Source organism: Diplotaxodon limnothrissa, linkage group LG7 (genome assembly GCF_057381915.1).
Source record: "Diplotaxodon limnothrissa isolate DT_005_m linkage group LG7, D_limnothrissa_male_GT1.1, whole genome shotgun sequence".
In the NCBI taxonomy this organism is placed as follows: Eukaryota; Metazoa; Chordata; class Actinopteri; order Cichliformes; family Cichlidae; genus Diplotaxodon; species Diplotaxodon limnothrissa.
In genome coordinates this window covers 50,452,144-50,473,364 of record NC_140602.1, presented here as the reverse complement: position 1 = coordinate 50,473,364, position 21,221 = coordinate 50,452,144, and the positions used below count along the sequence as shown (strand labels likewise).

General features: G+C 39.6%; 1 protein-coding gene and 1 pseudogene across 4 annotated transcripts in view; both read left to right on the top strand.

Moving 5' to 3' along the window:
* LOC146629114 (alanine--glyoxylate aminotransferase 2, mitochondrial-like) overlaps positions 1–5,660 on the top strand; it is a 20,406-nt gene extending 14,746 nt beyond the window's left edge. Inside the window, exons 14-15 of one of the 3 annotated variants that reach the window (XM_085359851.1) lie at positions 469–583; positions 5,601–5,660. In XM_085359851.1, coding sequence (XP_085215977.1) covers positions 469–570 — 102 coding nt within the window. In that variant the 3' untranslated portion in view covers positions 571–583; positions 5,601–5,660. Of the gene's footprint in view, positions 1–468; positions 1,042–5,371; positions 5,473–5,600 lie in introns of those variants that run through there. The other 2 variants (XM_085359850.1, XM_085359849.1) reach the window with 2 other exon arrangements.
* Positions 2,551–21,221, top strand: LOC146629113 (alanine--glyoxylate aminotransferase 2, mitochondrial-like; annotated as a pseudogene). Its single transcript, XR_014906324.1, has 13 exons — positions 2,551–3,169; positions 5,601–5,689; positions 8,571–8,761; positions 8,866–8,989; positions 9,067–9,161; positions 11,780–11,910; positions 13,659–13,759; positions 13,957–14,049; positions 14,319–14,451; positions 15,302–15,390; positions 17,019–17,168; positions 17,975–18,073; positions 20,785–21,221. The product of XR_014906324.1 is annotated as an alanine--glyoxylate aminotransferase 2, mitochondrial-like (transcript).

The window sequence follows — 21,221 nt, the reverse complement described above, 5'->3', positions numbered from 1 at the left end:
TCTGTCTGTAATTGTGCCTCCAGCTCTCCTCATCATGCTTTACTGAGACATTGTGATGTCAACACTGCTATTTAGTTCTTCTATTTATGGCTTTAGAAAACAACATGCTGCAGGTATTTTTGTGGTAGCAGAAAACTGATTATTTTCGTAAAGGAGAAAAAATCATGATGTTTTAATAGTCCAGAATCCTACAGGACTCACTTCTTAACTTGATGTTAACTGAAAAAGAGAAATTGCTGTGTATAAGCCATTTGGTTCACCTAAAATGTATTTTTATATCTAAGTATTTTTTTCTTTTCTGTATGCCCCCCACCCCCCAAATGATGGATAATTCAATACAACGGTGTCTACTGTTCCAAACCTATAACATTATTATGGATGAGTGATAAAGTCTTGTGTTTTCCTGTTAACAGTCTAAATCACTGATGCTACATAATCTCTGTTGTTCTGCTTTTATCACTCTTTAAGACCTTCCGCATCAAACCCCCCATGTGCATCACAAAGGAAGATGCTGATTTCTTCATGGCAGTCTTTGACAAGTCTGTCCGCAACTACATGGAAAGAAGATGAAAGCCTGGAAAAGGTCAGACGGATTGCTCCGTGTTAAAGAGACCCTGGTCAGCCAGAGGTGACCTTTTTTCAATATGAGTAGTAAAAGTCTCAGTATTAATAATAATAATAATAATAATAATAATAATAATGGATACTTTATTGATCCCCATGGGGAAATTACTTGTTTTTCTCTGCATTTGACCCATTCACTCAGTGAAGCAGTGGGCAGCCCACTAAGCAGTGTGTAGGGACGGTACCTTGCTCAGGGGTACCTCAGGGTAGCCGTTAAGTGGATTCGAACCGCCGACCTTCCGATCATGGGGCGACCACTTTACCTACTGAGCTATCCCTGCCCCCATAATCTTAATAACCTCATTATCTCTGTTTTTACCTTTGTATAGTGATTAAGAAGATGACATTTTCTAATTATGTTTAATGATTTTGTTATAACAAAGACTTAAACGGCCTCACTGATAAAATTGATAACTAACTTTTAGTTCATTTTGCTCTTTTAGATCTGATAACTGTGTATGATCATTTATAAAGCGATGCTTTGCTTATTACTTATGATACCACAATAATAATGAAAGCTAGAAACCAAAACCAAATCTGGTTATTCAGCAAGTTATACTTAATCATCTTACTAGGCATGTAGATGTTTACTTCTGACAGTGGATTTATTATCTTGTTATCAGTGTAAATAAATGGATAAAATCCTATTTCCACAGACCAATAAAACGTGATATTCTGGAAACACTGACATAGTGTCCAGCTGTTTTCATTGCAAGCATACAAGTGAAATAACTGTTACTGTTCACTGAATCACTGTGAGGAGCATTACGATTCCATGTAACCCTGCTGCACTCTGCAAACTGGAATACTGCTGTACTTTCAAAATCTTATTCTACTGTGACGCACTCATGTTTACATAACACTGTTTCAGTCTTACTGACCACTCAAAGTGCTTTAGACCATACATTCATATAGTGCTTTCAAGGAATTTATACATTTCATACTTAAAACACTTTATCTACCTCACATCCTGAGCCAATTTAGCGTCACCAATTAAACCAACATGCATGTCCTTGGACTGTGAGAGGAAGCTAGAGTATGCAAAGGAACCTCACACAGGAGGCCAGGGACCGGCAAGACAACAGTGCTTATTAATATATATAGCGTCCTCTCTGCAGTCAGTTGTGGCTTAAAACTGTTGTGTTACAGAGGAGACAATATGCTGCAACTTCATGCCGTAACAGAAAGTGATCACAGTCCCTAAAGCCATGCTTCTGTGTGCACCAAAGCTGATATGAAAATGACTGAGGCATCTAATGCTTGGAAATATACAGAAAAAGAAAAGGAACATTAAAAAGCAAGGCAAATGTTACCGTGATTACCGAGCAATGACATCCAGGGAAACAAAAAGAAACATGAGACTGTGAGGTTCATGGACTGAGTGCCTGCAGTTTATCGGTTTATGTGTGTGTTTTTATTACATGAGTGGCAAGTTATTGTTAAGTGTAATTCTCTCTTCTATTGTTTTAATACTGGCCTGGGGAACAAATTTTGTTCTTCTTTTTAACATGTTAAATGTCTGCCTGTCTGGATTGTACACCGTACTGCAGGAGATAAAAAAGCAACTACAACCGAATTTTTGAATGTTTTAAAAAACATTTCTGTCCATCCTGGCCTAAATGCTTTGAATAGACAACCTACAGGGTACTAATGCTGCAATAAGTCCAACTGAGTCTTCTGAAATCTCACCTCCACATACTGTGATCAACCTTTACACACGGCTATAATTTATCCTTGAATGCAATGTGGGGTGAGAACCTCTTAGCTGAGTATTAGGGTTCACATATGGAAGAGCTGTGACTTTCAAAATGTAAAATAAAAACTTATTAATTAGGAGAATATTAAAGTAGAGGAAAATAATAATAATGGATTGGATTTATATAGCGCTTTTCAAGGCACCCAAAGCGCTTTACAATTCCACTATTCATTCACTCTCACATTCACACACTGGTGAAGGCAAGCTACAGTTGTAGCCACAGCTGCCCCGGGGCAGACTGACAGAAGCGAGGCTGCCATATTGCGCCATCGGCCCCTCTGGCCAACACCAGTAGGCGGTAGGGTAAAGTGTCTTGCCCAAGGACACAACGACCAGGACAGAGACACAATGACCAGGACAGAGAGCCCAGGGATCGAACCGGCGACCTTCCGGTTATGCGCTTCCCAACCCCCTGAGCCACGGTTGCCCCTCGACCTGAACAGAAAGTGATCCTGAACAGCAGGATTTAGAAAAAATAAAAGCAAAACAAACCCTTACAGTCCCAGTTGCCTAAGAGCATCTTCTGTACTCGTAATCTGGCAAGAACCAGTACCAACCTACTATCTCAAATGGTTAACAGTGGTTATCCATTTGAGACGCTGCGGGACACTACATCTTAGAAAAAGCTCAAAGCTGCAGGTTGGCGTAAAACGGTGAAGGGAGAAGAGCTGCTGTGTGTGTGTTTGCTCAACATGTATAAAGTGGTCTCATGCATAAGTGGCCAGTGTGCAGCTTTAACAGGACAGTCCAGCTGTTTAACCAGTTTGGCCAGATTTCGCCTGGGAAGTGGCAAGTTACCATGGAGATGAGCCAAGGACAAAAGAAATGTTTGTCATGATGATCCATTAGATAGCCTTTATGTAACCAGGAGCACACTTGACTTTTTCCTACTTAAACTTCTCTGCTTGTTGGTTCATGATTTATTAAAAGTACTTTCAGGGCTACGTGATCTGTGTAAAATTGCTGTTAATGCAAGCTGCAGGACAAACACAATATATGTGTATTACTCCTAAAACAGATATAAAATCAAGACTACTGTGTTGGGAAGGTTACTTTTAAAATGTATTGCACTACAGATTACAGAATACATGCCCCCAAAATGTATTTTGTAACGTATTTCGTTACGTTACTCAATGAGAGTAATGTATTCTGAATACTTTGGATTACCTATTATATTATCATGCTTTTTACAACTACATGAATGTACTATTGCTGTGTGAATTATTACTTTTACTGAAGCTTACTTGCCATACCAACACCAACTAGATTTTTAAATCTGAATATATTTGCAGCGATCTCGTATAGGAAACTGTTTCACGCGTATATAAAACAGGTCCGCGGCTCCGAACCATAGTAAAGGGACCTCTGGCTAACACGTCAGGCTCCGTGTCGGGCTCGTAGCTTTACTTTGTTGTCTGGGTCAACTTTGCTAGCGAGAGACAGACAGAGGCGTTGAAAGGCTGCTCCAACGAAACTTATTGTTTGGGAGGAAAACAGGAACATGGTGTACAGTCGAGTCTTAATAGCTTACTTACAACTGGGCTCGTCAGGCACTCTTCTTGGCTGCAGTGGTTATTATTATATTTACATGCTTCCAGCTCCCGTTTCTGCTCGGTGACAACTCGTACTTTTCCTTTTTCTCCCTCCCTCGCTCACAGACACATAACGGGTATGGCAGTCCATTCTCCCTGCAGCACGGACTACACTGCCCATGAGGCTACATTCTTTAGGGCGATGCCTGTAACACTCTGCCTATTGCCTTCATATTAAATCATTTTTGTGAATAATTTTTTAAAATATTTCTTCACATCATTATGCGGGCCGCAAGTAGGGGTGACATGGGCCGCGAGATTGACACCCAGGCATTAGAGCCTCTTAATGCGCGTTTTGTTTGGGGCGTGGAAACCAAAAATAGAGAGGACATAGCCAAACATATGAAACAGGAAAAGACCCTTTATTTCAACAAAGTAACTGTATTCTGAATACCACCTTTTTAAACGGTAACTGTAACGGAATACAGTTACTCATATTTTGTATTTTAAATACATAACGGCGGTACATGTATTCCGTTACTCCCCAACACTGCAGGTGGGAAAAAGTTCCAAATGTATAGCACAGATCATCCGAGGTGTTAAAGTGTTTGTTTTTTTATCTGTACATAAACTCTGCTGGTCTTTGCTCAAATAAGATTTTTTACAGTGAAATCTGCCAAATGTGTCAGGCACATTTCACATTTCATTTCATTTGGATTCAAGAGTGAGCTGCTAAGTATTTGGTGGTCAAGGGCAGAGGTCACTGTGATCTCACAAACCATGATTTCATTAGAATCTCATTAATCTCATTAGAAGCTACTTTCAGCTGCTCCGTCATTCATACTTGCTTTGTTCAGATTTGTTTTAGACTAGAACTACAACTCCCAGAGGGATTTGTGTCTGCAAATCAATCAAAGTTGTGATCTTTTGCTTGTTAGTGGAAATATGTGAAACGCTTCACTACGGACCCGCCACAAAAACAGCTTATAAGATAAGAAGGGATAAACTGATGGCATTTTTATTTCCAAAATGATCAAATGTAGGAAAAGAATAGGAGGGTGTGACCATATCTTATATTTGCTCTGTTACTGAATTGATGGCACTAATCATTGGTCCCCATCTTCAGTCTGTATATACAGTAGATATCCTGCTAGCATCAGCTTCAATATGCCTTTAAATGAGTCTGAGTAAAAGCAGGAATTCTAGTTAGCTCGTATAACGTGTGCCAGTCCAGTTATTAAATGTTCTTGTCTTTGAAAAACAGAAAGGATATGCTTCCTCTGTTACACAATGTGAAGTTAATGTGGTAAAGCACTAACCAGGTTTTAACCTGATTAACTATTAACTAAAACATACAGAAAATCAGGAAAACAACAAAGGTCACGGAGCACATTTTAGACCTGCATTATTCTGAAGATCTTAAGGGCACTGTTTTCCGTTTTCTGAATTGCTTTTTCAGAAATCGAATGACAATTCACCATAAAATGAAGATCTGAAAGGATTGCCAGACTACAATGAAGGGGCCAAGAATACAATTGCTATAAGACACTCAAAAAGGCTTTCCTCAAATGTCACAGAAATGCCACGGTAAAAGTTTGATTGGTTCACAGAGTGCTTCAGAAACCCGAAAGCTTATGCTCTTCACTTTTCTTCATGCATTTTGATGTTTCTTTTTTCTTTTTTAACAGGAGCAGCACGTCAGAAATCAGCCATCAAATATTGTACGGTAGACATCCCAGAGATGCCCCCGTGCAGTTTCAAACCAGAGGAATACAAGGTAGGAAGTGATGGCACATTCATGTTCTTCTGCAAGCCCTCTCACAAATAAAAGAAAGTCATCAAATATAAAAAGAAACATACGAATCCCCAAAGACCGGGGCCAGAGCCAATCTGTACATACCGTACTAAATCATGCCACGGCAAGTCCTAAAATTCCTTATCGTTTCTTAAGGTGAAAGTGGGAGGATTTGCCTCACTGGAAGCTATTTAAGGTTTGGCCCAAGTCCATGACCTAGTAAGACCTAAATATATGGTCTTCATCTTTCCCTCCTGCCTGGCAGCTTCATCTTCATGACCAGTATTTCCCCTATTCCTTTTTTGCACATGTCCAAACCATCTCAGCCTTTCCTCTCTAACTTTAAACTTTAAACTGCCCTCTGATGTACTCATTTCCCATCCATCCTGGTCGCTCTCAATAAAAATCTTAGCATCTTCAACTCTGTCATCTCCACCTGTTATTGCTGTGTTTCTGCTGGTGCCACAGACTTTAACCCACACATCAGAACAGGTCTTACTACCATCTGGTGAATCTTACTGATATTAAATTATTATTGCTAGAGCGCCTAGGAGCTGACGATACAGTCCCTTGAGAAATCAGCACTGCTTCCTGCCTGGTGTCTTGAACAGGAAAAAATATATATTACATCAATTCAATTCAGTTTTATTCATTTATTTTTAAAGGTGCTTTCTATTGTAAGGTAGACCCTACAATAATACATACAGAGACAAACCCAACAAACATATGACCCCCTATGAGCAAGCACTTTACGACTTTTTGTTTTGTTTTGTTTTGTTGTTTTTCCATAACTTGTGTATCTGCAAATATACACATTCTGTATTTTTCATATGAAAGAAACTATACTGTGGTGGGGCTTGCTAATTTCTTGTTTTGATTTATGTATGTTATGTTTTGTTTTACTTCATATGTTTCATATGTTTCATATGTTGTTTGTTTAATTTAAGACAAAAAAAAATTAAATGAATGAGAGGTAAAACTTGAGGGGGTAGGGACAAATAAGTAAATACTTCAGCCTACTCCTTTTCAAACAAATAATGGAATGATATTTTGTAATGATTGTGAAGGCACATGTTTGAAATGTTTGAAATAAAAATGAACTGAACTGAACTGAACATTGAGAAGGAAAAACTCAGGAAGAAACTTCCGGGAGAACCAGGCTCAGGGAGGGGCGGCCATCTGCCGCGACCGGTTGGGGTGAGAGAAGAAAGACAGGATAGTAGCATAGTCGCATACACCTTTTGCAATGTAAGAAAGAGAGGATTCAGGGTCACCTGGTCCAGCCCTAACTATATACTTTACCAAAAAGGAAAATTTTAAGCCTAATCTTAAAAATAGAGATAGTGTCTGTCTCCCAAATCCAAACTGGAAGCTGGTTCCACAGAAGAGGGGGCTGAAAACTAAAGGCTCTCCCTCCCATTCTACTTTTAAGTACTCTAGGAACAACAAGGAAGCCTATAATGTGAGAGCGAAGTGCTCTAATAGGGTGATATGGTACTATAAGGTCATTAAGATAAGATGGGGCCTGATTATTTAAGACCTTGTATGTGAGGAGCAGGATTTTGAATTCAATTCTGGGTTTAACAGGAAGCCAATGAAGGGAAGAGTTACATTAAATCACTTTACATTTTATATGTATAGTATTCTTGTGATACAAGACACAGAAGATGCTTTTCTATTTGGTTCAACTGAATCTCACTGCTGACAGTGTCCGACTGGCCTTGTTCTTTTATACGTATCTGAAATAAGTCTGAAGTGGTTTTACTGAAAATACCAATGCTGTGCTGGACATTATTTAGATAAGCAAGAGATCTGTACTTCTGACTGACACAAGTATCAACTCTTTTGATCAGTTGTGAGATTTACCTGAGAGACACATCAACAGTAGTGAAGTAGCCATAGGAACAATAGCACTCCTCTGGGGCTGGTGGTGTTGAATCCATGCCACAGAGAATGAAGACTTTTCTGAAGACAAAAGATAATTTTATGCCAGCAACAATACTTGAAAAAAGTTGCATTGCTTCTGTTTTCAACAACTCTGTGTGCATTTTGGAATCAACGACACTAATTGTGATTTTCTGATTCTTACCTGACATAGGGTTTTGGATCCTCATAGTTCAGCAATAATGGTTCCTTCGCAAATGTGCAAGTCACCAGTGGGACTCCAATTCCAATCACTGATACTGCTTCTTGTATGGTGCGATGAATGATGGTCCGACACTGTTTTGGCCTTTGTGTCCTTGAGTTGCAAACAGAATTAAAAATTCTGGCCATGCGATAGTTTTCCACTTTGTCTGACTCCATCCATAATGTACCTTTCTGGATATTATAGAGGATTTTGTCAATAACCCAAATCTAATTGTAATGTTACATACGAGTACTTACTAAACAGTTAAAGTATCTGCCCCAAGCCGGCTGATTATTAGTGCACCAAAGTCAATGTTTAAATCTTTGAATGATTCTTTGGCTTCACTAGTTTTGGGATCAAGTTCACCCCCGAGCTGCTGCCATTGTCTAGGATATTACATGTTACATACAAGGATAGTAAAGTGTCAAGGCACCCTGGACCTTATTGCACCCTTACTCAGAATCATAAGGCAGACCACACCCATCTTTGAATTTTCCATTTTTACTACACACATGTAAAGTTTTGCAACTGTTATCTCACATGGTCGTGACGCTTTTGCGTTAATAAACTCTGTCCAATGTCTTCCAATAACAACCGCCAAAGTATGTAAAACCAGCTTTATAGACAAAGAAATCAGGAAGTCCTTCTTTTATGCTTTAAATGTACTACTGTGCTAACACTAATAAAAAAGTTACGACCTTCCCACTCTGTAACATCTCTTCTGCGTATTTTTAGGGTATGTCCAAAGAGCAGATGATGGAGATCCGCAAGCAGAACTGCAACCCCATGACCACGAAGATAACTTACTTAAAGAAGCCCGTGTTCATCCACCAGGGCTACATGCAGTGGCTGTGGGATGTGGATGGGAAGCGATATTTGGATTTATTTGCCGGTGTGGCGACCGTCAGTGTGGGCCACTGCCACCCGTAAGGCCGTTCTTCTTCACCGTGTATGGTTTTTGTTCTGATTTCAGTTGTTTATACAAAATTGGCTCATTCAGTTCTTTCCACTTTGACCTTTGTTTGCATAGAAAAGTGACAGCTGCGATACAGAAGCAGCTGAAGAAACTGTGGCATACTACTAACATCTACATCCATCCTGAACTGCATGAGTATTGTGACAAACTGGCCCCCTACTTACCTGATCCTCTTAAGGTGCTCTGCTACAGTCCATGAATCTAATTAGTATGAAGGCTGTTGTTAAAATGTGTCCTCTCTGGTTTCTCATCCAGGTGATTTATCTGACCAACAGCGGCTCGGAAGCCAATGAGCTTGCGATGCTGATGGCTCGCCTCCACACTGGCAACTTTGATATAATCACCTTCAGGTAAACGTCTCATTGTAACCAAGCTTAATTTGTCTATAATCATGATGGATCTTATATATATATATATATGTGTATATATATATATATATATATAGATAGATAGATAGATAGATAGAAATCTGTCCCGCCTTTCTAGTTTTACATTTAGCTGCACAGCATAAACATACTAGAGGCTGTGCCATTGGCCATTCATCCATATCCTCCTGAGAACCAGCCTATTCATTTATGTCATCTGTAATGGTCTATATCTTTTGACTTATTTGAGCTGTCCTACCCCTAAGTCCTTGTCTGGGTGGCCTCTTTTAGCTCCAGAGAGAAAGGAAATCACAAAAAAAGTTCAATGGGGAGATTCTTTTTTGCTTGGTTCTCAGGAGGATATAAGCAGGAGAAGCAATATTATGCTAATGTTTAATGTTGAGTGGATGGGCCTCAGTTGATGAACATTGGTTGACTGTTGGAATTTGCACTATATTATGTTCATGAGACAAGACAATATTTTTCTTTGTCCTTCATCACGGAGTTGGCTTTGCTTTTTATCACATTACCCTTTTTCAAGGTTAGCATTGATATACTCTAATATGAAGCCACACAAAGATGTAGATGTGCATTCAAATTCATCCCCTTTGCCACAGGAAATATAACTGATTAATTGTCATTATGTTCATTCATTACGTCCCCTTTTAATTTTATTTGAATACATTATGGGACAAAATTTAGGCTTCTGGACCTGTTGCACCATGGTATCTCTGCAAAATTCACATTTTTAATCTTGTCGTGACTTTATTAGAAAAGCAGATTATTCAAGTGTAGCTTTTTAAATGTAATAAACTGTGGAACTGTGGATAGTATTATACTGCTAGCAGCCCCCTGTGAAACTGGAGGAGAAAAATAGTTAGTAAGAAGCAGCATTAAAGGAAAGGGTGCAAAAGAGCAGCATTAACCACAGTCTTGGTAATTATAGACAAAATGTAGAACTAGGTGATGAACTTGTTGTATGTCAAGCCTCTGTATATAACCACTCACACTAGGATGGATAGGATGAAGACAAGTGTAGTGAAAGAGACCGAATCCTAGTGTAGCACCATTTTGATCATCACTGTGTATGAAGGGTACAGGAACACAGAGTAATAAATAACGGGAAAAGTAGGCGCTGAATGAGCAACTTTGAAAAAGTATATATGTAAGAGATCGAGAGACTGCCCTTCAAATCTGCAGGAGGCTTTTGCGCTGTACTTATTCCACCTTGTAAATGGGATAATAAAGAAGCTGTTGAAATGAAAAAGTCTGTCTTAAGTTGCGTATTTTCACCAGGTCAGAATCAAAGGATCAGGAGCGGCAACTGATCCTCGACAAAACCCATTAACAGTCGAAAAGAAGAACAAAAAGAGAGGATGGAAGGAAGGATGGATCGATGGATCCAGTCTAAATGGGAGGGGGTGGGGGGTGCTCACTAGTCGCAGACATCTCAAACACAGCTCCCAAAGCCCCACCCAACACTGAGCTAGCTTTTTTTAACCCTCTTATACAGCTTCTTACAGTTTTTATAAGTGATGTTGTTACCCCAACAAAAACCGGCAAAGCTGCCAACACTGCCAAACAACTGCATGATAAAACAAGTGCAGCATTTTATTACACTCAATAAAGAATTAGTGTTTGCAGAGAAAGAGTCCATGCTGCCCTTTTTTATTGAGGGCATCAGAGTTGATAGATCAATCCAGTTTGTCATCAAGTTGCACACCAAGATATTTGTATGACTACGCCACTTTGATGTCCGGCCGGCCGGCCGTCCATGTCCTACCGCTTATTCGATTTTGTGTCACAATGGCAGCAGTCTAACCATATACACCCAGACTTCTCTAACAGCTCATCCAAGAGATGTAATCTCTCCAGCGAGTCCTAGGTCTCCCCCCAGGGCCTTGTCCCGGTAGGACATATCCGAAACACCTCAACTGGCTTCTTATGATGTGGAGCTCTACTCCAATGACCAAACAATGACCAAGAGGGCGAGGAAGCCGGTTCCATCCGTTTAAAGAAATATTAGTTTCTTTAAATTTTCCATGGCCATTGCGTACCTATGACCTCATTACTTCACTTCCCAGAGCTTGTAACCATAGGTGACGGTAGGACTATAAACTGACCAGTAAATTGACTGCTCCGCTTTTACGCTCAATTCTCTCGTCAAGTTTTGATTGTATTCATGATGCGGCAGTTCTCCTTAATCCAGTTACAGAAGGCACTGACCAGGTTCCTGTATTCTTCCACCTGTACGTTCCTAATACATCCCACAATTGCTGTGTCCTCGGAATATTTTTGCATGTGGCTTATGTTAGACTTATAGTTCATGTCCACAGTGTATACTGTGAAGAAGAACAAATAAATGCTGGTGCGTGGCACCCTCAGGAAAAGCTGTGTTTACATGTATGCCACCATAGTGGTTCATTACAACCTTTCTCAGTATGTTTCCTGAATTCTCAAAAACCGATGCGGATGTGCCGTCTAGCGGTAAGGGTTTGTTGTTGGTGCGGGTACTACTTGAGCAGGCATTGCAAATAATCTTATGGGCAGCATTCCAGGTTTTATGATGTTATCTTTGTTCTGTGTTAACCATTAACTGTCAGACTGACCCAGCTGACTTGGTTTCTGCCCAATAAACAGACCATGTGCCCTGATGTGTTTAGAGGTCCTTGGGGAGGAAGCTACTGCAGGGACTCCCCTGTGCAGTCCATCAGACAGTGTAGCTGTGCTCAAGGTACACACACACACCCCTGGCTTATCACACATCAATTATCTTTATTGTCGCTCTCATAAACAGGAACATTCATCTCCATGGTCTGCACTAATAATAGCTTGCATGTGCGTGAATTGTGTGCTTACAATCGTGATGTTTATAACACTAAAAGGATGTAAAGGATAAATGGTTGTGGTCAAAAGTTAACATCTGCTCTTCCTGTGTATGAATGTTATGGTAATTTGACCCTTTTAGAGATTTCTTTGAACAGTTCTTTTCCAGGTTGACGTTATTCTACATAATGACTTAAAAAAAACAAAAGAATTGGGTGCATAAGTCAGAATGTATTTATATATTTAACTTCTGGTGCAAACCCAGTTACTTTGTTCTCTAAGCAGGCCTGAAATATGACAGAAACCACTCAGTTGAGAAAAGAGCTTCAAGCATTACTCCTAGTAGGATTTCAAATGGGGAAGAGTTAAAGTTCCCTTGAAGTTGCACCTCAGTTTGGAAGCCATCATTGAGCATTTAATCTAAATTTTAATCTAAATTTGTTGGTAACGTTGATGTTAGGGCTTTGGAAAGGCCATTCCAGAAAATTCAATTGTGTCGAAGCTTCGACATGAAGTTGAAGAATTTGGGAGTAGTCCTCCTTCATCATTATTCCAACCACTTTATGTAATTTACCTGTACCTCTAACACCAAAACAACCCCAGAGCATGATGCTACCACCACCATGCTTGACAGCTGGTATACAGTTCTTAGGTTTGAGAGCCTCCCCTTTACTCTTCAAATATTACCTTATTGTTGCCAAATAGTTTTTGGCAACAATAAGGCATTTGGCTTGCCAAGTTCAACTGCAAATTTCAGGTGTTGATATATTCAGGTGAAGGTGTTGATTGTGGAGCAGGGGATTGTTTTCTCCTCCGTCCATAGTGATGCACAACTCACGTCATTGTGGACAGTGATGCTGGTGTTCCAGCTGTTTCCAGTTCATAGCAGGCTTTCTGGTTCCTGTGTTGGTCTTGAACATCCTAACCGATTTCCTCAAATCTGGGGATTTTTCCAGACCTCGTTAAAGGGGACGCACTTTCAAATTGCATCTACTTGCTTAAAATCTGCAGATGTTTAGAAATAGCTCCACAATACCTCCCCAAATTGTGTAAAGCTCTTAGATCTTGACTGAGTTCCTTGGACTTTCCTATTGTTCTGAGTACTGGTCAATCCAGTAAGTGCTGTCAAACAAATCCTTTTTACTACCAGCTGTAGTCAATCATGATCCCTAACAGGACCTTAACAGACCTTGGCCTTGTCAAGTTGAAAGACGTTTTTTAAACCCATTATTTATTATGCATTCTGTGCAATCATTCCACCCTGGAAAAGAAGAATTACCCAAAATCACCATGTCATTTATGGCCTTGATAAGTGTGAATTTTGGTTAAATTGTTTGTTTTGCCAGGTAAATTTAGACCTTTAATAAGAGTGGTCAGAGAAAGAAAGGTCAGCGAAAGAAGTGTTTATGCCCCTGCAGTTCAAACTGCTAATCATTCACTTGTTGTAATGGTTAATCATTCTGAGGAAATTTGTAAGCCTGAGTTTCACCTAGAGTGTACCCGCAAATTCAGCGTGCTAACACACCTGCATGAGAAATGATTCTGTCTGAAACATGAAGAAAAGGCAAGTTCTTGTGGTGCAATAAACACTTTTTGAAAACATATAGACATTTGTATACTGTTACTTTTAGAAAACTGTTGTCTCTGGTCCCACAGGTGCTTGCATAGCAAATAAACATTACATTGAACAGTTAGAAGAGACATTTGCTACCAGCGTTCCAAGTCAAATTGCAGCTTTCTTTGGAGAGCCTATTCAGGTACTATATTCTTTTTATCCATGGCTATGGCTGGATTTATTTTTGACTCCGTGTGATAGTAACGGACAAACAACATTCATTTTACTAAATATATTTGTTATGCTACCACTCAGGGTTTTTTCTGCATGACTGCTTCTATTTTTGTTATTTTTTTGAATATGTTAGCAAAGGAATATAAGCGTGTTTGGTGTGTACAGGGCATGGGAGGAGCTGTACAGTACCCGAAAAACTATCTCAAGGAAGCTTACAAACTTGTAAGACAGAGAGGAGGAATCTGCATTGCTGATGAGGTCAGACACCACGAAGGTGTTATGTTTTTCTCAAAGACGAAATAAAGCAAAGACCAAACAGTATTGCAAGGCTAAGCCAATGCAGTAATTATAAAAGCGAGCTAAACTCAATTCAATGGAATTTCTTTTAGAAACTCTTGGTTTCTTTGAGTAAACTGTGGATAACTAATGTATTATGTAATTATATAATCCAATTGTGTATTATAATAATCTAATTATTAGTGAGCGATATATAGAATTTTAATATAAAAGGCATTTGCACATTACAGGTCTAGACTGGATTTGGCCGAACGGGAAGCCACTTTTGGGGTTTCCAAGGTCATGATGTCATTCCTGACATGGTTACAATGGCAAAGGGTATTGGCAATGGATTCCCAGTGGGAGCTGTTGTTACCACACCAGGTGAGATTACATTAAGATGCGCAAGTCCTAAATTCAATTAGCATGTATGGTAAATGGCCTGTATTTGTATAGCGCTTTACTTAGTCCCTAAGGACCCCAAAGTGCTTCACACTACATTCAGTCATTCACCCAGTCACACACAAATTCACACACAGGTGATGGCAAGCTACATTATAGGCACAGCCACCCTGGGGCGCACTGACAAAGGCGAGGCTGCCGGACACTGGCACCACCGGGCCCTCTGACCACCACCTGTAGGCAACGGGTGAAGTGTCTTGCCCAAGGACACAATGACCAAGACTGTCCAAGCCGGGGCTCGAACCGGCAACCTTCCGATTACAAGACGAACTGCCAACTCTTGAGCCACGATCGCTCTCAACCTCTTTTTTATGTATTTTTTTCGCTGCCCTAATTAAATTTATGTGATCCCAGCAATTTTCAATTTCAAATGCAAACACAGACTTTTTTTCCTCAGAACGTCATGCAAAATCCATTGACATAAAGCATAAACGATATAAGAGCAAACACTGACTCACGTGGTAATTACCAATACAGCGCTAGCCTTGAAAATGTATGTTTATTTCTGTGAGTGGGTGTGTAATAATAGGCTGCTGTGCGTTCATGGTAGAAACAGCTTTCACGTACTGGTCAACTTTTAGATGCACGATTTATGCTCTTAAAGACCCCACTGTCCAAAAATTAACATGAAACCCCTTGATACTTACACAAATCATTTGCAATGCATGTATTCTGAGACATTTGTATTCTGAGGCTGAAGTTTTGATTACAAGCAGCAGAGCGGAGGTGTGAGCTTGTTTATTCATGTGTGTGCGTGTGTGTTTTTTTCCAGAAATTGCTGCTTCCTTTGTGAAAGCCTCCCACTTCAACACATTCGGAGGAAATCCCTTGGCGTGTGCCGTTGCTTCATCAGTTCTCGATGTAAGAACCGATCTTCTTATTTCCATAGACGAGTTTGAGAAGTTCTTAATAAAACAGTCAGGCAAGTTTATAACTTGTCTTTTCGCCCAGTGAATGAAGATAGATTACATGTTTAGTTTTTTTTCCCTGCTACTACGCACACCTCTGTAAATCACGCACGAGTGGGGAAGTATAGTGATTTATACATCTTTTTTTATTTGTTTCTACCTTTGCTAACAAAGCAGATAAAGCTTATCACACAACACAGTGAACCAGATAAAAGCTGCAGCACATTATACATCATAAAATATACTGCTGAGTACCATTTTATATGCGGTGCCATTTTTACTTTTAAGAAACACAATGTTTGCTTCGGCAGTGGAGAGTTGACGAGGGGACTAACAACTAAAGAAAATATTAATCTGGTAGTACAAATATATTTTTGAGCAACTTGGAAGTAGCTTAAAAACATTTATGTTTGCAAACTGATTTGAGTGGTTAACATTTTTCTTTGTATAAATCTACCAATCATATATTTTCCAGATGGGACTGCATAGTGGATCAAAATTTGATCCACTTTTCTGTGTTTACAATTCCATCAGTTTTGACAACACCACTGATTCAAATGCAGCCCCAAACCATTACAGAGCCTCCACCGTGCTTTACAGATGACTGTAGACTCTCTGTTACGCACTGTTTTATCTCCTTCATACATAGTGACAATAATTAGACCCAAAAATTTCCCATTTGGATTCATCGCAGACAGCTACCCGTCCACTGGGACCATTTCTGATGATGCTTTGGTAAACAGCAGATGATGAACTGAAAGGCCATATCCATCTCCCAGGTTTTGTCAGATACTGTTCATCATATTTTTTAGGCCAGCCACTTTTTCTTTTGTCCTTCACTTCTTCAGGTTCCTCATTTTTGGTGAATACACTGCACACCTTACTGAGATATGCCAAGGTTTAACCTAATAGCTATTTAGAACCGTACAGTTTCTGCAGATTTGTCGTGATGCAAATCTGCTTCAGCACATCCCAAAGGTTCTTTAATGAGCTGAGGACTGTGGAGGCCATTTGAGTACAGTGAACTCATTGTCATGTTAAAGAAACCAGCTTTAGGGGATCTGAGCTTTACGACACAGAGTGTTGTCCAATCCAACAGACGATGGGCAAGCTGTGGTCCTACTGTCAGTAAAAATTGTGGGGCTTGTTGCTTTTCTGAAGTGGTTTAATAGCTGGTCATTTCCCCTCCTTATTAAAAGTATTTGACTATATGATTAAAGATGCCAAAGACTCCAGATCACATTTCTCCAGGTGTAAGCTGATTAAAAAGCAAAAAAGGGGCAATTTTTCCAAACCTTGAGAAGGAATCCTTTCACATTTTCCACCACGTAGCTGTAGCATGATGTAGAGCGTGGCATGGCCACAGATTTGGGTTTTTTTCAGTGTATTTGTTTTTGAAAATAAACAACAAGCACTGACTGAAATTTTTTTTTCCTAACATGCAAAACTGAACTGAATGTTGTTACCTTGTTAAGTTCAAATGATTGTACTGCATTATTTTCCTTTTTAGCAACTCGAATGGGGAAAAAATGAAGTAGAACAAAATGCTGCACATTTTATGTGGAATTCATTTCTTTTCAGACTATCAGAGAGGATAGCACACAGCACAACAGTCTTCATGTGGGCACCTATCTGATGACGCAAATGGCTGAACTCAGAGACAAATATGAGATTATCGGTGATGTCTGTGGAAAAGGCCTCCAGATCGGCGTGGAAATGGTTAAAGACAAGGTAGTGCGTTCTAAACAAGTGACTCATCTCTCGTACACCATTAGGAGTAGCAGCAGCTGTCATCTGCGCTTAAATATGTGAGCAGAGTAAATTCAGTTTGTTTTTAAAAATACTACAGTGGACCAGCAGCAGCTGTTAGCAGAGAAGATTAGCCAAACTATTCCTTCCCAAAACCCACACTGAATAAAAATCAGTCTGACTCTTCAGTTTACATATTTGGTTATGTCCAAAGGCTGATTTAACATTTCTGTCATGTTGCCTGTAAGTAAAAACTCTGAAGTCCAAAAACGTTGGGATACTGTGTAAAAACAGAAAGACTGAAAGACAGAAAAGATGCACATTTTATTCAAAATGAAACGCATCAAATGCTTAAACATTTTACTACTACCTCAAATAAATCTTATCTTACTTTGATTTTGATGGCAGCAGCGGTTCTCAGAAAGTTGGTATGTGGTGGTTGTGGGAACGAAAGGCTGGAAAAGTAACTGTTTCTGTGAACTACTGGGAATAAAATAATAACAATACTGTTTTTAACTTACATTTTTCATTTTCTGAATGAGGTTTGTGCACGCTGATCCTATTCATATGCGCCACCTTTCGTGATGTATTGTTAAACAGGAGGAAATGTGGAAGTCAAAAATGCCATTTAATACTTTAACTAAGCTTTCTGACTGAGGAAACATTAACATATTAGACCACAGAAGACATGGCGCTTGCTTTAAGGTGCTATAGAAGTAGATGAGTAATATTAGTAATACAAGATAGCACATCCTTGTGTCCTTTCATATCTTCTTTTTGAACCACAGGGCAGCAGAGAGCCGCTGCCTCCTGAAGCAATGAGTGAGATCCTTGAGGACATCAAGGACATGGGAGTCCTGATAGGCAAAGGAGGAGTGTACGGACAGGTAGGCGGAGTCACCATGAGCTGACCTATCCTTGTGTCAGTTTACAGTCATGTGGTGGAAAAAGAAAAAAAGTTTACATGACTCCATGCGAAAAACAAAATCACCCTTACCGCTACTAATCAGATTCACTTTATTTACTGATCAGTGTTAAGTGTAAACTTGTCTATAAAAGCAGAGGATTCGTCAGGCTGGCGTGGAACATTCAGCCACAATGCCACAATCTTCCCAAGAGCAATACTCGACGACACTACAAAGAAACCAAAGTTACAGACAGTGCAGGCTTCAGTCAGCATGTTGAAGTTCATGGCAGTACAATTACAAAAAGCCTGTAGGGTTGCCAGGAGAAAGAACATGACAGCACCGATTAGGTTTGCAGCGATGCATCTAAAAATCACAAGGCATCTCCTTGGGAGATTTCGCCAAAGTGGAGGCGTTTGGCCACAATACACAGCATACAAGTACAAACCAATCTAACCAACTGTCCAGCACAGTGGTGGAGGGGTGATGATTTGAGCTCGTTTTCCAGCCACAGGACTGTCTCGCAGTCACCAAGTCGCCCTTGAACTCATCTCTATACCAGACCAGAGCATTTCAGAGTCAAATGTGAGGTCATCTGTCTGGAAGCTAAAGCCTGGCCCAAATTGGCTTATGATACTCAAGGTGCTGAAAACACACAGTCAAAGTCCAGGTCACAACCTCACTAAAACACTGATGAGAACTTGAGCTGTACAAACCACAATGAACTGAAAAAGGTAAAGACGAGTGGGTCAAAATCCCTCCACAACTATGTGAGAGTCATCAGAGAGTTATTGCTGAAAAGGTTGTTTTACAAGAAACAGAATCATGGGGTGTTCTTAGTTTAAGAACCCAATACAGAGTTAGGAAATATAAGTGTAAAAATCAGCTATAAAACTATAAATATGGGACAAAAAATAACTAAATCATGATGGAGAATCTCTGTTTTGCCCTTGAGGAAGTTCACTCATCTAAACTCGTCAAACCAGCACAAGTCTTTGTTCTTCAAGAAGTGATTTGACTTACTAGACTTCACAAAAGAATGGTGGTGCACCAGCTTCTGCTTTTCTGTGCCCCGCCCTTCAGAATGTGCTTTAAAGCAGTTATTAGCAAGGATTTTTCGGTCAAACTTAGGTTTGTTTTCTTTAAAAAATTCAACAAGCGAAAGATTCAAGGCTAAAACTTTGAACAGTCTATGCGACGGCACACTCAGTCTTGAACAGGACTATCAAAAAACATGGTGTTACAATCTCCCTGCCTGCAAACTCTGAGACATACATTACAACAAAAAGTCTCTGCGGTGCAAACCACAGACTGAGCTTCCAAAAACTTTGCTGTGCATCAAAGGAAATTATTTAACTTTTTGTAATTAACCATTTACAATGACCCTACACATTTTAAAATGAATAGGAGGGAAAAAAATTGCATCAGCGTCTCCAAGGCTAAAAAACCAAATGCACTACACTAATCTCCGGGTTGAAACCAAAAAGATAACGTCTAAGCTAACGGCTGGCCTCAAAACAGCAATAACAGAGAAACCCAATAAGCTTCCACTAATGAACAAAACACTTTACAAAACAAGTCCCACAAGTTTGCCACTCCTAACCTCCAAGAGCACTCAAAAAACAAAAAAAACAAAACGGCACTAACTCAGCATGCACACCCTTCTCAGAATCCAGTGGCTGAACAGCATTTAGCTCTTGCTGCTGGAGGTAAATCTGAAGTTCCACAAATGATCTGAATGCCTTCATCTGTGGCAATCAGGTGTGAGAAACCTGAGAGAGAAAGGGAGGGAGAGCACAGCTGTCTTCCAGAAAGAGGCCAAAAGATCAGTGAATGTAGATTGTAAGTCATTGTATTCTGTTATTTATTCATTTATTTGACAGCATCCCAACCTTTTTGGAAGTTTTTTGGTGGTCTAACCTAATTACTGTGCTTGACAGCAAGTCTCTTATTCACTTTCTTATAAATTGAAGCTTTTAAAAAAATAATAAAAATGTTAATAGTAATATTAATAGCAGAAAAAGAGTACCCAGTTCATCAAAAACTTTATTTCACCTCCATCTCTGATCAAATGTCATTGTTGAAGAGAAAGTTTTATTTCATACAGCACGTCCCCGGCAGAGTGCTTTGACTGGCTGCGGAAAATACTGTAGGCGTTTTATGTTACTCATTATGAAATATTACACTGGATGAAAAACATTATATGGTGCACATTTTTTGAAAACTCCATTCAGTCGGGAATCAAAATGTCACTGCCACAATTGCTAACCTTGTATTGTTCTAGGGGAAAAAGCCAGAGCGTAACTTTTTAGATTTATTCGCAGATCAACAATGAATCAATGTGAAAGCCTCTTTACAATTTGTTTCGATGCTTAAAGCTTTTCAACTGCCTTGTCCTTGAGTTTAAAAGGCATCCTTTTCTGTAAAAGTAATTTTTTCTTTTCAATTAATGCACAGCTATTCATGCGTGATACAGTGAAGATAACAGGGACCTCATTTTAAACTTTTTCACCTATTACAAGCGATTGTTCAACAGAAAGAGGGGGGGTCTCGATTTAAAAGCAAATGCCTTTCCCGGCTTAGATATTAATTTATGCGCCCGCTCTGCCTTCAGGATAAGAAAAGAAAAATAGATTATTTCGCTCCATGAGCTCCACTCTCACCTTCTTTTTTCCTTTCTCGCACCACTTTAGACCTTCCGCATACAACCCCCCATGTGCATCACGAGGGAGGATGTAGATTTCTTCCTGGCGGTGTTTAATAAAGCAATCTCGGGCTACACGGACAGAAAATGAGCAGGTCAATGCCGAGGAGTGAACTGGAATGGAAAACCATTCAGCAAGGGACTTCTCCTTTTAAAAAAAAAACAATTAAAAATGTATTGTCTGAATGTTTCAAATTATATAAAAATGGCTCCACTGAAATCAGTCTTTTATAGTCACTGATTTTTACTGTTTCTCTAACTTCGATGTCATTTTGCTCACTTCAGATTGAATGAATAAACATTTTTGTGATCAGCCTGTAAAAATATTTGAGATGAACCGACCACAGAATTACAGTTTCATTTTGTTTTTGTCTTCCCGATAAAACTGCAAACATACGATGAAATGAATGCATGATTTTTATTCTT